The sequence below is a fragment of the Podarcis melisellensis genome (assembly GCF_964234715.1).
Source record: "Podarcis melisellensis genome assembly, chromosome: 2".
In the NCBI taxonomy this organism is placed as follows: domain Eukaryota; kingdom Metazoa; phylum Chordata; class Lepidosauria; order Squamata; family Lacertidae; genus Podarcis; species Podarcis melisellensis.
The window spans coordinates 118,491,235-118,506,765 of NC_138529.1; the positions used below are offsets into that span (position 1 = coordinate 118,491,235).

Here is a 15,531-nt window from a genome sequence, read left to right on the forward strand (position 1 = left end):
TTTATTATGTTTTTAGTTATTCTGTAAGCTGCCCATGGTGGTCATGTGAAGGATGGAACAAACTTGTTTTCTCCTGTTTTGGAGGGCAAGACTGGAACCAATGTTTTTTTAGCCCAAGGCAACAGCTCTCCAGGACCTCAGAGAGGGTGTCTTTCCCAGCCCTACCTGCGAGACACCAGAATTTGAACCTAGGACCTTCCACATGAAAAATGTGCTCTGCCACTAAGCTACTGCCTCTTCCTCTAAAAATAAAGCAAGATTCTAGTCCTCATTTTTGTTGTTTAGTCGTGCCCGACTCTTCGTGACCCCCTGGACCAGAGCACACCAGGCACTCCTGTCTTCCACTGCCTCCCGCAGTTTGGTCAGACTCATGTTTGTAGCTTCGAGAACACTGTCCAACCATCTCGTCCTCTGTCGTCCCCTTCGCCTTGTGCCCTCCATCTTTCCCAACATCAGGGTCTTTTCCAGGGAGTCTTCTCATGATGTGGCCAAAGTCTTGGAGCCTCAGCTTCAGGATCTGTCCTTCCAGTGAGTACTCAGGGCTGATTTCCTTCAGAATTGAGAGGTTTGATCTTCTTGCAGTCCATGGGACACTCAAGAGTCTCCTCCAGCACCATAATTCAAAAACATCAATTCTTCGGCGATCAGCCTTCTTGATGGTCCAGCTCTCACTTCCATACATCACTACTGGGAAAACCATAGCTTTAACTATACGGACCTTTGTTGGGTGATGTCTCTGATGTCTAGGTTTGTCATTGTCTAGTCCTCATAGTTCCGAACAAACAGCTGGTTTAAAAATGAATGTGGGAAGCTGTCTCAGGACATTGGTCCATCCAGCAACTAGGGGAGGCTCCTCAGGGTTTTGTTAAGAGACTGTTTTATGAAGGATGCTGGGAACTGTAGTTTTGTGCTGGGACAAACTACAATTCCCAGAATTTCTTTGGGGAAAACCATGTGCTTTGAATGTGGTTTGTATGCAAGCCCGTGAAACGGGAACAAGCACAATGCACCAAGCTGTAGCGTTGCAATGAAAGTGAACCATGGTGGACATGTCCAGAGATTTAAAAAATTTGGGATATGATTCATGAAGAGATTTAAAAAATGGATAAAAGTATCGTATACCAAAAGGGCAGTTAGCAAAATTGGAGTTAGCAAAATTGACGGATTTAATAAGGCATAAATCAAAAATTATAATTCAGAAACAATGGAAATGTTTAAAGGATTATACAAGCAGGGCTCAAATACGAAAGTTTGGTTGTGTCTAGACTAACCTTGTGAAGAATACAGAGAACATAAAGATTTGATCGATTATGAAAGAATTTAAGGAAGGGAAATGACTGAAGAACAGATGTAAATGCGAGCAAGATAACTAAGAGAATTGCGGTATATGTGATGGAAGTCTCTTATAATATTTTAACTAAGATTATATACTGTAGTGTTTGAAGCAAGAATTTGGTAATATTTTCTTTTTTCTTCTTTTCCTTTTATCTGTTTTCTTATAACTTTTCTTCTTTTTTCTTATTAGTTTTCATTTTGGGAAATATGTATATAAGGGTGTTTACAGTGCTTTGTATTGTTTTTTGTTCTTTTCTGTTGTCTTTTTACTGAAAAAATCAATCAATAAATATATAAAAAAGAAAGCGAACCATTTTACAGAATCAACAGCACACTGCAAGGCTCATGCATTGTTTTTTTGACTCAGTACAAACCGTTTGGAGGTGAAAAGGCGGTGGAAGAATCTGACCCCCTCCCTGGGTTGTGTAGGTTTCCACATAACCCCAAATCACCATTTGTACGCTTCCTCTCCCATGTGCATCCTCTGCTGCTCAGTCAGGCCGGATCCTCGCTGGAAGCTCTCCCCACACATGGAGCATTCATGAGGATGTTCTTCGGCATTCAGCCTCCCCAGACGCAAACTGTGCTGGCCGTTCCTCCTTTGGGCTTTCTGCTCCAAAGTGCACTGGGCTTTCACTAAAGGGAACTGGACTTCTGGGTGATGGCTGCGTTCATTTTCTCCCTGGTGTCCTTTGGACTCATGCTTTTGCTCTGCAATCTCGGCTAACAAAGGAATGTTCCTTAGGGATATTCCCTCTGGCACAGCTTTCCCTTGGTGGGAAATCTCCGTCTTGATCCTTTTACCTTGTTACGGAAGGGGGGGCATGTCTTCTTCACCTTCTTCACTACAATATATCCATTTATTCCCAATTGTCAATGTCAAAGGGGACTAAATTTGCTCAATTTCTCTAGGACTCCATCACCCCCTCTGTCTTCCATAATCCCTCAAGTAAGGTGTCAAGACCCTAATCCTGTCACAATCACTCTGCGAAACCTTTCCTCCGGGCAATGCCAGGTGACAAACTATGCATACATTGGCCATTGTCTTCCCATCTGGCACTCAGGAAGCGCTTATCTGCGCATATCTCCAGCTCTGCATATTCCCCCCTCCCTCCTCCATATGTTAATCTGGTGTAACCCAACCTCTCCTTAATGTATTCATGATGTAATCTGTGTAACCCAACCTTTCCTTAATGTATTCATGATGTAACTGGGATGTATTTTGCACTGTATTCTGGGACATGGAGGGAGTTTCAAAAGTTCATGTCACCCCTTTCTCGCTGTTCAATCTGGTCTTGAACCTGTTGCGCAATAAACCTTGGATCTCCGCATTTTGCTCCTGTCCGGCTGAGCTCATTTTCTTCCGCAGGGACCCGCGGACACTTAGTCCGACGAGCTGGGTGGCAGTGTAGCCCCGCACCCAGATTTTAGCCGTAACAACCTGCAGGTGAAACCAAAAACATTTTTTAAACATTATGTGTGTGGGAAACCCCTAAGCAGGACCTAGGAATAAGAGCCCCTCCTGGAGTCTCCAGCAGCTGCTATTCAGGAGGATTCCTGCTTCCAACCACGGAGGCAGAGCATATAACCATCCAAAGTCTCAAGGTAAAGGTAAAGGGACCCCTGACCATTAGGTCCAGTCGTGGCCGACTCTGGGGTTGCAGCACTCATCTCGCTTTATTGGCCGAGGGAGCCAGCATACAGCTTCCGGGTCATGTGGCCAGCAGGACTAAGGCGCTTCTGGCGAACCAGAGCAGCGCATGGAAACGCCGTTTACTTTCCCGCCGGAGCAGTACCTATTTATCTACTTGCACTTTGACGTGCTTTTGAACTGCTAGGTTGGCAGGAGCAGGGACCGAGCAACGGGAGCTCACCCAGTCACAGGGATTCGAACCACCAACCTTCTGATCGGCAAGCCCTAGACCCTGTGGTTTAACCCACAGCGCCACCCAAGTCCCCGAGTCTTATCCTCCAGGAATTGTATCTAATCCCCTGTTAAAGCCCTCCAGGTTTTTCAGCCATTGGAAGGCACCACACTTTATTAGGAAGACTTTACAGTGTGTAGTAATATTGTTTAATAATAACAGCCAAGTCTCACCAGGCATTCATATCTAGGGAAGGAACGCCATAACTGGGCTGCCACCATGCAGATGGTGTCTTCTGCCAGGTCCATCGAGGTCAGTCTGGCCTCCACTGACTGGCAGTGGCTCTGCAAGGTCTTCCCAACCATACCTGCAGATGTCCTGGCCAGGGATGATGGGAGCTGTAGTCTTAAGCAAACAGAGGGCACCAGGTGGGCAAGGCTGAAAGCGTCTGTTCCAATCTGAAGTTCTTTGCCAGCCTGCTAAAAAGGGATAAAGTTAGAACTAGCAACCAGACTTTTGGGAGTTCTCTTCACGGAATCAAGTCCCACTTGCTAAATCTGAACTCCTGTCCATTTAGGGCAGAGGAGGATTTTCTCCCAATTCAAAAATGACAAGGAAGCCTATGAATGAAAAATGTTGCAGTATGAATACCACAACTTACCAGGTATGCCTGTGTTTGTGTGTAAGCAAAAGCATGGGAAGCAATCAAGGAGCATTCGATGCTACTTGAGAAAACATTCAGCAATTGCAAAGACCTGGAGGCATGCTTTTTTAAAAAAATAAAGATCACGTGATCACTGAGTCATTTCCAGGAAGGGGAAACTCCCAGTAGCTGAAAAGTGAGAAAACGAAACTTAACTGAGTCTTCAGCGCGAGGGAGCCATGGCTGCTGCGGGGGGTCACATCCAGCGTCTCCGTGATGAAGCCACTTGCTCCATCTGCCTGGATTACTTCAAGGATCCAGTGACCATCCCAGAGTGTGGGCACAACTTCTGCCGATCCTGCTTGGTCCTGTTCTGGGGGGAAAAGGAGGCAGAGGCTTCCTGCCCTCAGTGCAGAGAAAGAGTCCAGAGAAGGAGCCTCGTCTCCAACCGGCAACTGGCAAACTTCGTGGAAATAGCCCAGAATCTCAGCCTTCAAGAGGGAAAGGAGGAAGGAGGGAAAGGAGGAGTCTGTGGAAAGGAGGAAGGAGGGAAAGGAGGAGTCTGTGAGAAGCACCAGGAGCCCCTCAAGCTCTTCTGCAAAGTCCACGAGGCCCCCATCTGCCTGGTGTGTGACAAGTCAAAGGAACATGAAAATCACAAGGTGATTCCTCTGGAAGAGGCTTTCCAGGAATACAAGGTAGGAGATCCATGGATCTGGAGGGGGAGAAATAAATAGCTGTGGATTCTTCCTGGGAGGTTTTCTTTTTACTTCTCAGGTCCAAAGTAGACATGGCATCGATTGGTCGTTGTTTATCGCCTTGGAAGCAGCCCAGGGGAAGCCTGAGGGCTCCTGAGATGGCTGGAGGGGGGAGTTGAAGTCTTTCTCTCTGCCAGGGGGACAAGGGGATCTGGAAATACTCACAGCAGCTTCAAAGATTTGAACTGGGACCTTGGCAGGGAGAGAAAGGGTTAACCTCGTCCACATCCCCCTGAAAGGCTGCTTTGTACATATTTAGAACAGTAGAGATGTAAATGGCACATAGACAACTAAGTACATGTCTCCTTTGGTTACCAGGATGCCTCCTCAATGCCCTGCAAAACAGAGAGCAGCAAGGATTCAGCGTGGGGGGGGGGGAGCCAGGAATTGACCAGATGGTGCAGGATCCCGCCCCCCAAGTATCTGTTGGAAGCAGATTTGGGAGTGGAAAGTGGTGGCTTATTCTGGGGGTGCTGTGGAGCCTCTGCAATGAGGTATTGGGGGGCTGAGGATCTCCCACCCCAAATGGCAAAGGACTCCGTGGTTCAGAGTAGCATCTGCAAAGACCAGGGCGAAAGATGACTTTTTCATGGCAACTCGGAATTGGACCTGTGCAATTGTATACTAAGTATAATGCCTTTTAATCCCTTTTTTAAAAAATCACTTGTTCTACTACAGTGGTGCAAAAATGCTCCTGTGCCATGCAGTGCCAAAAATGCCACAAAACAGTAATAATAGTGAAAAGAAGCTGGTCCCTTTGAACTGGGGGGAGGACCAGACAGCAATCTTCTGACTGAAGGAGCTACTTGGGTGGATTCTGGCCGCAGCCAGAACTTCTTTGGCCCAGAAATGGAAGACGCTGCAGCACTTAAATCTCCCCTGGTGGCCCAAGCACACTTGGGCTCTGGCTACTGCAGAGAAAATAACAGACAAATAGCAGAAAACCTGAATTGCCATCTGACCCGAAAGAGGGGTTTGGAATGGGTGAAGTTTTGAGAAGCCCTGCTCTATCTCTGCATCTCTCGCCTCTTGGGCTGACGTCACTTTGACGCTTGACTGATGCATCCCAGGTTGGATCCTGCCTTAGCCCTTCCTCCTCCTCCTCCTCCTCCTCTTTCCACTTCTCCCTGAGACCTCAAGATGAGACGTCAGGCTGGGACCCCCAAGGAGAGAGGAGAGGAGGCTGAGAGATCGCTCCACAAGGGAGGGTGTTTGAGAAAAGGTATGGGGCTGCCAGCTCTGCAAGCAAGGGGGGACCTAACTGGGATCCTGAGCCCCACAGGGGTGCTGCAGAAATAATGTAGCTGATCCATGGAGCCGTGGACCCCAAAATGCTGAAAACCTCTGTGCTTTTATTTCCTCCAGGAAACTACTTTGCTATTATAGCAAGGCTACTGGGCGCAAGAAGCCATTGTGGTTTTCATCTCTCTGTGTGTCTCAATCAAAGCTGAGTTTTTCCTTTTCTCTTTAGGGAGAGATCTGTCACCGCCTGGAGATTCTGAGGAAAGAGAGAGAGGAAATTCTGGCCCATCAAGCAGATCTGGACAAGGAAAGCAAAGACCTCCTGGTAAGTGTCTCTGTTGTTACTAGACAGGGAAGAAGCACTTGAGACCTCCAGGTATAGGGCAGTATATAAATTCAATAATAAAGAAGAGGAGGAAGAAGAAGAGGAAGAAGAATTGAGTCAGGACTGAGAAGTGATGGAGAAATCTGCCCATCTGAGCTTCTCCCCATTTCTCATTTTTCATATGTCTGTTTATTAATTTATTGTTCTGAAAATGAATCAGATGTTAGGGTAGCTACCTCCTTGTATAAATATTTTGATCTGTACTTTACCCTCATAAATACATTTTTTTGTGAATATTACCTGGCTGGGTCAAGCTTGAAAATATCAGAGGTGTGAATTTCAAAGGATTGCTCTGTTTCGGTCTCCGTATTTTTCAAAGGATTGCGAATTAGGCAAATTCACCTTTGAATGCAGCTAAATGGAGTTTATTTCCCCTTGTCATTTATTATGTGAATAGCAGTCAAGGAGAAGCCTGAGGACTTGTGAGCTGAAAGGGTGGAAGCATTTCAATCCAAATCCTGATTTACCATAAATTCTACTAAAGAATTGTCTTTCTAAATGTGCTCTCTTGTTCATTTTAAGTAAACTCAGGCCATTATGAACCTTTAAAGAAAACAGGGGAGCTGTGGGGATGAACTCCTCCTCCTCTGTTTCTGTTGCCTTCCAACACCTAAATGGCTCCAGTCTAAGCTGAGGGGTGTTTTATGTCCCTGGGTGATCTCTAAACAGCTCTGAACTCTGGTTATGCCAGGCCCCAAAACATGCAGGGAAAATCCATGACTAGGCAAAAAGAGCTCCTTCCTTTAGGCTGTATCCGTCTGCAAAATAGAAGTCAACAGAAACAGCAATGGAGAGGGCCTCCCCTCAAAATATAGGTTTACATCTTTAGCCACTGGAGGTTTCATGTCTATAGAAAAATCAGAAGTGTCCTCCCTGCGGACTTCTCATAATTTTCTTTCTGCTGTTTTGAGGCTAAGCACCAAACACACTCAGACCTCCTCTTTTCTTGCAGAAATTAACAGAAACAGAGAGGCTGAAGATTGTGGAGAAGTTCAGAGAACTGCGCCAGTTCCTGGAAGAACAAGAAAAAGGTCTGCTGAGTGATGTGGAAGAGGTGGAGAAGGAGATTGCAGGGAGAAGGGATGAGCAGCTGGCCAGACTCTCCAGGAAACTCTCCTCTCTTGAGAGGATCATCCAGGAGATGGAGGAGAAGGGTCAGCAGCCAGCGAGTGAACTGCTGCAGGTAAGATGGTGGCAGGAGCAGCCCAAGGCTCCAGGAAAAGGCTGCCTCCAATCCTTTATGTGTCTCTTTCATGTATTCAAGGAGTGCAGGGGCTCAGATGATGGAGCCTCTAGTCAGGTTTGTAATGGACAGGAAGACCCAAGAGACCTGGGATGCTTAACTCACCTGAATGCAGACTAGAGATTCTTCTGTGTTCTTGATGGAACGAGAGATGATCTTCTGCTCTTTGCTGATGATTTGTCTCCAAATGCCTTCCTTCTTGGCAATGCTGCCTTCCTGCCCTGGGCTGGGCTTCAGCGAGGATGAGTTCAGGCCTCCTTCCGACATGAGCCAGTCTCTTGGCCAACCTTCTTTTCCACTTCCCTCCACAACTTCTTGGTTGATCCCCTTCACAATGGATTCAGATCAGCCCAAAATGGTGCTCGGTCACAGTGCCGAAAGAGCAAGACAGAGGGACTCATCCTGTCCCACCCCCTTCCTCCAGGAAAACCTGCTCTCTACAGCTGAATGAGAGCAAACGTCAGCCTGGTTTTCTCCGGATTGACGTTTGCTTAGATGTTGAACTAAGGAGCAGGTTTTCCCTGAGGGAAAGCGGCAGGGCAAAGGCAAAACCTCTTGGACCCGTGTTTTCTGGGTACAGGAAAAGCAGAAGTGTGGAGGAAGAATAAACACTGAGCTGTTTTATTAGCCCTTTGGAGGCATTTTATGCTGCAGGTGCTTTTTTATTTCTAGTTGGAAAGTAGAATGTGGAATTTGGGGACTTCTGTGGAAGACAATTTGGGACAGTTCCCTGGTAGGACTATCCTGTAGGCTTACTTACGTCTGAATTGCACAATGCAAACGGGATTAAAGTTAATAAATTATAATCTAAGACATGAGATGGGTTGGAATCTTCTATTGAATCCATAAACATGAGATTCCCTTAAATGCTGGTGGATTTTCATAAGGATTTTCAACAAGAATTGCAAACTGATGTGGAAATGTGGAGAACTTCATCCTGGAAAAATTAATAATTTCAGATTGGAGAAATAAAAGCTGTGAGAAACCAAAACTGGCTGATTCAGCCATTCCTACCCAAAACCTTGCCATGTGCCAGGCAGACTGACTTCTGAGGGGCAGGGTCTGAGGGGGTCTTCCTAGTGTGGCCTGTGGTGTGCAGTGAATTCCCTTCTCTTTTCCCCTCCAGGATGTGAGAAGCACCTTGCAGAGGTAAGTGGATCTGGCTCATTTCCATTAGCATCACTCTTTGAAGCCGAGATGCAGGAACCTCAGACATGGCCCTCCAGGGGCTGCAGGGGGGAGACTGAAGGACTCTCTCCCTGAGGCATCTCACAGGTAAAAGCAGGGCCCCCTCTTTGGGACTTGACAACGGGTAGATCACAGTTGGTCTTTTTATACTGTGAGGAGATCTCAGTCTCTTGGGAGTTGGACGTGCCTGCCTTCGTTGTTTCCTTCTAGACTGACCAGTTCAGTCACTCTGCAGCAAACACTCTGCCGGCCCCCCACACTGTCCCAAGCAAACTCCTGCCCCATAGAGCTGCTTGGGAGGGGGTGATTTCTCACCAAGGAGCAGGAATTGGCTATTTTCTTGACCATATTCCGGCTGTAGTATTTATATTTAACAACAAAAGTGCATTTCTTTTTCTTCCTCACCCCTTCTCTGGGGACATCTAGAGAAAGGAAATGTGTGCTGTGCTCTCACCACCCTCAGACAATTCCTGCCCCTTGATACCATATGATTCTGCTGCTTCCACAGCCAACTTCCTCCTCTCAATTCCTTTCTTTTCCGTTAACAGAAATTGTGGATTTTAACGTGCAGACATTGTTTTTCTTTTCACCAGGTATGAGAAAAGAGAGAGTCCAGAGAATCCACTGCCTTTCCCTCCAGAACTGAGGAACAGGATCTTGGAATCCTGTGATGTAAATCACCTTGTGGAGAATGCAATGAAACAATGGAAAGGTAATGAAAATTGGCTGCCAGGATTTCATAATAGGAATTCTATTATTTCTTCAGAACTGAACATGCCAGGCTATTACTGCATGGAATTGATTAACCCCAGTATACCTTCCTTCTTGGGGCTCCAGCCTTCATTTCCTGTCTCCCAGAATGGCCCATGTGACGCTGGATCCTGTAAAGGAAGCCTGAACCAGAGTGTATCTGTTTCCAATTATACGGAACCTCCTTTTCCTTTTGGTTTCCCGTCTACACAATCTGGGGTTGTCCTTTTGGAGGTTTTCCTGCTCTGAATGGAGTCAATTCAAGGATGCTACATTATGAAGTGTTCCTTTAATATGGAGATTTATCTCAGGGGGAAGAGTGTTGCCCTTACACGTTATATCTTTTTGCTTCCTCAGATGCTGCGTTATACAGAAAACAGACTCAGAAAGGTAAATTTCCAGGGGAGGAACAATTTGACAGGAGGGATGGAGACTGATATTTCATGGTTGTTAAACCGTCTGTTCTGCAGACTTTGGGACCCCCATCAATGGCGTCACTCTGGGAAACAGTCCTCTAGGGGTTTGGGCTCTTTGTCTGCCCCATGAATGAACTGGGAGGGAGGTTGAAGGCTTGGATTGGGGGCAGAGCTTGTCCCTGCGAAGAACCCGCACGCCAGTCTGAGTTTTACTCCTGCCTATAGACTAGTATCCTGGTTTCCCCCTCAATTTTATAGATTTTGCTTTCTTTCATAAAATCTATATACTGCTTGTTTGTAGGGAAAACCCTCAGAGTCTTACAATATCTTACAAAAGCCCTTAAGGAGGATCCTGCAGGGTCAGTCCAATGTCCATCTTGTCACGTTCTCATGTATAGGGAACCTCCCTTGCATTTTGTTTTCCCTCCACACAATCTGGAGAGGTTCTTTTGGGGCTTTTGAGATCAGCCCCATTCCAGGAGGGAGGACTTCCCATTGCATGAAACCCTTTGAATTACAGGGTAAAGCTCTGCCGATTCTTCCTTTGGTTTGTCAGCATGCTTGGAAATTCCGGTTTCAACAGCTTTTTCCCATCAGTTTACTTGGCGCAGATGTTAACCTTCCTCCAGCCATTCAGTACAGATTCCCATTTCATTCGTGGATTTTGAATGGTTGTATTCCGCCATTTTCTAGTATGGTTTACCATTTCTGATTTCCCCATGGAATCATGGAATAGTAGAGTTTGAAGGGATCCCAAGGATCATCTAGTCCATGGGTAGGCAAACTAAGGCCTGGGGGCTGGATCCAGCCCAATCTTCTTCTAAATCTCGCCCACGGACTGTCCGGGAATCAGCGTGTTTTTACATGAGTAGAATGTGTCCTTTTATTTAAAATGCATCTCTGGGTTATTTGTGGGGCATAGGATTTTGTTCATTTCCCCTCCCCCCCAAAAATATAGTCCAGCCCCCCACAAGGTCTGAGGACAGTGGACCAGCCCCCTGCTGAAAAAGTTTGCTGACCCCAGATCTAGTCCAACCCCCTGCAATGCAGGAATTACAGCTAAACAGGTTAGTTGTTTTAATTCCTTAGGCCTACAGTTGTTGTCTTTCAATTACTTGTTTTATGATGTCATCTTTTGCTTGAAATAAGGAAACGACAGATGCTATGTTATGGTGATGTTTTGTAAAAAGATTTTCTTTGAACTATTGCAGTGTAGACCATTAAGCCTCTCTTTTTGCTTCCTCAGATGTCCAGTCACTCAGAAGTCTCCAGAGAGGTAAAATTCACATGGAGACCTCAGTACATGGGGGGGGGGGGGGACTAGTGTTTCATAGGGGGTCAAGAGTCTCTTCTGTACAGTTGAGAACCATCCAACGCTTGACTTTAGCCCTGCTGTTTGTGCCACAAAGGCAGAGAGGGTGGACTTGAAGGGGGAGAGAGAAACTTCCCAGAAGGATCAGGCGGAGGAGGGAAGAGTTTTACTCCTGGCTAGAGAGAGTTGGGTTGCTTTCCCATCATGTGACCTTTTTCAGGCCTGGTTGCCACGTGTCCTCCTTTTCCCGGCCATGTCTTCTATTTTCATGATCAAAATTTCTTAAAATCTGTATCGGGACAGATTTTTAAAATTTGGCAGAATGTCACCAAGTTTTTTTGTCCAGTTTTTTGGTTTACAAGAACCCATGAAAATTTTAATATTGCATTAGAGCAGGCATAGGCAACCTCGGCCCTCCAAATGTTTCGGTACTACAATTCCCATCATCCCTGACCACTGGTCCTGTTAGCTAGGAGTTGTAGTCCCAAAACATCTGGAAGGCCAAGGTTGCCTATGCCAGCATTAGAGTCAGATCTAAGGCACCCGATTAGGCTAATCTGCAGCAGAGAATCACAACAGAGCAGCATCTTAAGCTAGCGACATACTGTAAAAATCCCTTCTCGTGTGGCTGAACCAAAAGGACGCTGGCTCAGCTACAAGATCTTGGAGGAGGAGTCCAGGAGGGCAAGAGTTAAGATCCCCCTGCCCTTAAGGAGAGTCCACATGCAGATGTTCAACAGGTTAATAAATTGTTATGTGCGCACTTACGTTCAGAAAGATGTGAACATGAGCCCAAATATTTCATGTGGCAAGTGAGGGAGCTATATGTATTCTTATTCTTATTCTTTTGTTGTTGAAAGTTAAGAACACTGCTACTAGCAATATATCACAGTTTCTATAGCCTACATATAGTAGGGGTATTTCAAATGAGAGTCGTCATAGCGAACCATGGTTAAAAGTTGAAGCTGTCAAATGTGTCCTCTTTCTTGCTCTTCAAAATAGGGCAGCCCTACACTTGCCTATCATGCCTGTCTCAGCCCCAAACTGGTAACCTTTTGAGTTATTCCCCGCTTCCCCCAGGGAACTAGTCTTACGGTATATATGAAATCCCAAAGAGAAGCATGGAATAAGCAGACCTTTGTAAAATTGCCCTTCCACCTGCCTCCTCTTCCCTGGCGGCAAGGCCTAAACTTCCAAGATGGTTGGGAGGAAGGAGAGACCAAGTGGGTGAGAGAGATGGAGAGCAGGAATAAACAGGCTCCCCACTTAACACAATTTTCACTTTTGTGCACAAGGGCCCAGAACATAACCCACGCAAAAGTGAGGGGAAGCCTATATGTGGTTTTGTGTTGTATTTTAATGCTCTGGACCACCCTCAGACCTATAGATGGAGGGCAGTATGCAAATGTTGATATTATTTATTATTATTATTATTATTATTATTATTATTATTATTATTATTATTGGAACAGGGGGTCCTCCTCCCTTATCCCAACCCAGAGGTCCCCAAAGGCCATTTCCCACAGAGATTGTCGGAGCAAAGCAGCTTCTCCCCTCTCCTGCCTCCTCCAGTTCTCCTCTCTTCCCCCTTAGATAACACAAAAGAGCTGAGTAAAAGGTTTCCTGGCTGGTTTTTCCTCTTAGAAAATGCCTGGGTTGAGAGGAGGGCAGGCACAATGGACATTGAATATAAGAAAGTGAAGGAAAGTGATTTTAAAACCAACAAGGAAGATATTTATTCTGATGAGTGTCTGCAAGGAGGAGTCTCAGTCTTGCATGCGAAGCAAGGAAATCCCCTTGATCTGAAAGGGAATCTGGGTTTTTCAGGTGTTTCTTGGATTAGGATGTCCATCTCTCTCTCTACTGACTCTGCCTGATCTTCTCTTTCCCTCATCTTCTCCCCAACAGCAAATGTCACTCTGGATCCAGACACAGCCCATCCCAGGCTCATCCTATCGGAGGATCGGAAAAGCGTGAGATTGGGAGACAAACCTCAAGCCCTGCCTGACAATCCGGAGAGATTCAGATGCTCCTCTTGTGTGTTGGGACGTGAGGGATTCACAGCAGGCAGACATTTCTGGGAAGTCACTGTGGAAAGTGGGGAATATTGGACTCTGGGGGTCGCCAGGAAGTCCGTGAGGAGAAAGGGCAGCTTCTCCTTTAGCCCTGAGAGAGGGATCTGGGCTGTGGAGAAGTGGGGATGGGCGTCCTGGGCCTGCATCTCCCCTGTTTCCTCTCCTCTTTCCCTGAGGGAGAAGCCCAGGAGGATCCGGGTGACTCTGGACTATGAAGGGGGATGTGTGTCTTTTTCTGACGCTGACTCAGGAGCCGAACTCTACACGTTCTCAGGAGCCTCGTTCTCTGGAGAGACCCTCCTCCCTTTCTTTCATCTGAATTGCTTTGAAACCCACCTCAGTATCTCCTGAGGAGACTAAATCTGCCTCTCAGGCCCAGCAGGAGTTTCTCTCCAGACCAGAGTGACTGATATAAAAAACATTTACCCACCAGGAGAACCTTGGGCAGTTTTTTTTTTAAATGATTTTTTATTAATTTTCCAAATTTTAAGACCAGACAACAACAACATACAAACATCAAAAAGAAAAAGAAAAAACAAACAAACACACAAATATAATTTCTTAAGCTCATTTTCATAAACCTCTTTTCTCGGACTTCCCCATACCTCACCCTTTTTGCATCCTTATTTTACATTTTTTCAGCAACCCTTTTTGCCAATTAAATTTAAACTTATTCTCTTTCTCAGTTTCACCTTAAATCATCAAACAATTTCAGCTGTAATTCTACATCTTCCTTCCCCTTGACATTTTAACACTCCTCAGTTTTGTAACAGTTCTTAAGATATGCTTTGAATTTCTTCCAGTCTTCCTCCACCGTCTCTTTCTCTTGGTCACGGATTCTGCCAGTCATCTCTGCCAGTCCCATAAAGTCAATCACTTTCGTCTGCCATTCTTCCAATGTGGGTAGTTCTTGTGTCTTCCAATACTTTGCTAGAAGAATCCTTGCTGCTGTAGTGGCGTACATAAAAAAGGTCTTGTCCTTCCTTGACACCAACTGGCCGACCATGCCCAAGAGAAATGCCTCTGGTTTCTTATTAAAAGTACATTTAAATACCTTCTTAATTTCATTGTAAATCATTTCCCAAAAGGCTTTAATCTTTGGGCAGGTCCACCAGAGGTGAAAGAAAGTACCTTCAGTCTCATTACATTTCCAACATTTACTATTGGGCAGATGATAAATCTTCGCAAGCTTGACTGGGGTCATGTACCACCTATAAATCATTTTCATAATATTTTCTCTTATGGCATTTGTCAGGGGCTCAGGAGCAGAGGCACAGGAGAGGGAGGAAATGGAGAGCGAGGGGGAGGAATCCGAAGGGAGCGTAAGCGATGACAGTGGTCCGAGGTCCCTGAGTCTTTCCAGCAAATCGGAAGATTCACTGAAGGGGGCGCCCATGGTCAGAGCAAGGGGGGTGCCTAGGGGGACACCCCAGGAAGAAGGGGCCAGAGGGGACTCAGAGAGCAGCAGTTGGAAATCAGGACCAGCTTCCCCACCAGAGCGCAGTGGGGGGGAGGAGTCCCAGGTATCGGGATCAGGCTGCTCACCACCAGCGGGAGGAGATGAGTCAGGATTGACCACGCCTCCATCGGAGAGCGCGGAAACGGTCAAGAGGAAAGTTGGAGGCTGGGCGCGTGCGCCAAGTTCAAATGTACAGGCGAGCGGCACAGCAGGTAGCCCGGGTAGGGAGCCAGGTCCTAAAGCCCGCCGAAAGGAGGGACAAGAGTCAGGGGGGTCAGCGTCAGAAGAGTCCAGAAAGGAGGAGACCCCGGGGGGCAGAAGGACCCAGAGGAGGAAAGAGCAACGGAAGAGGTGGAGTAAGGCTAGAGTCTTAAACTGGTGTACAGGGGGTGGAGACTCAGACGGAGCTTCGCCGATCTAGGTTCTAAGACGTAGAGCTGCACGCTGCGGCTTGGAAATGGAAACTGGACTTCAATAAAGACTTTTGTACATTATTACTGACTAGCGTTGGTCCTCTGTGAGCTGGGACCTAGAGGCAGCTCTGACAGTAAGCTCCGTCTCACAACAAAAACCTCGCAACGTGAGTGGACGCAGCGAGGGGCGAAGATTGGTGCTTCGCGAGCTCACAAAAGCAGGACAAGATGACTACCGAAGACCAAATGGCAGCCCTGCAAAATGCAGTGACGCAACTTAACGCGGAGATACTAGCATCCAGGAAGAGGGAAGACGAAGCAGCTGCCGCCTGCAGGGATCTGCAAACCAGGTTGGATATGTTGACTAAGCAGGGGCTACCAGGAGCCAGACCAGAGGGGATTGGGCTGGGAAAGAGAGGAGGCAGCCTTGTGTCTCATTTCGATGGG

General features: G+C 46.6%; 1 protein-coding gene across 4 annotated transcripts; it reads left to right on the forward strand.

The window, feature by feature from the left end:
- The first annotated feature begins 3,961 nt into the window (after positions 1 to 3,961).
- Positions 3,962 to 13,651, forward strand: LOC309364789 (zinc finger protein RFP-like). Of its 4 annotated transcripts, XM_081902695.1 has the most exons (8): positions 3,962 to 4,541; positions 6,073 to 6,168; positions 7,181 to 7,411; positions 8,598 to 8,620; positions 9,253 to 9,371; positions 9,767 to 9,799; positions 11,072 to 11,101; positions 13,046 to 13,651. In XM_081902695.1, the coding sequence occupies exons 1-8, from the start codon at positions 4,083 to 4,085 to the stop codon at positions 13,561 to 13,563; spliced, it is 1,509 nt and encodes a 502-aa protein (XP_081758821.1). In that variant the 5' UTR covers positions 3,962 to 4,082; the 3' UTR covers positions 13,564 to 13,651. The 4 variants fall into 4 exon arrangements, with proteins under 4 accessions (XP_081758821.1, XP_081758822.1, XP_081758823.1 ...); XM_081902696.1 differs by lacking the exon at positions 11,072 to 11,101; XM_081902697.1 differs by lacking the exon at positions 9,767 to 9,799.
- The last annotated feature ends 1,880 nt before the right edge of the window (positions 13,652 to 15,531 follow it).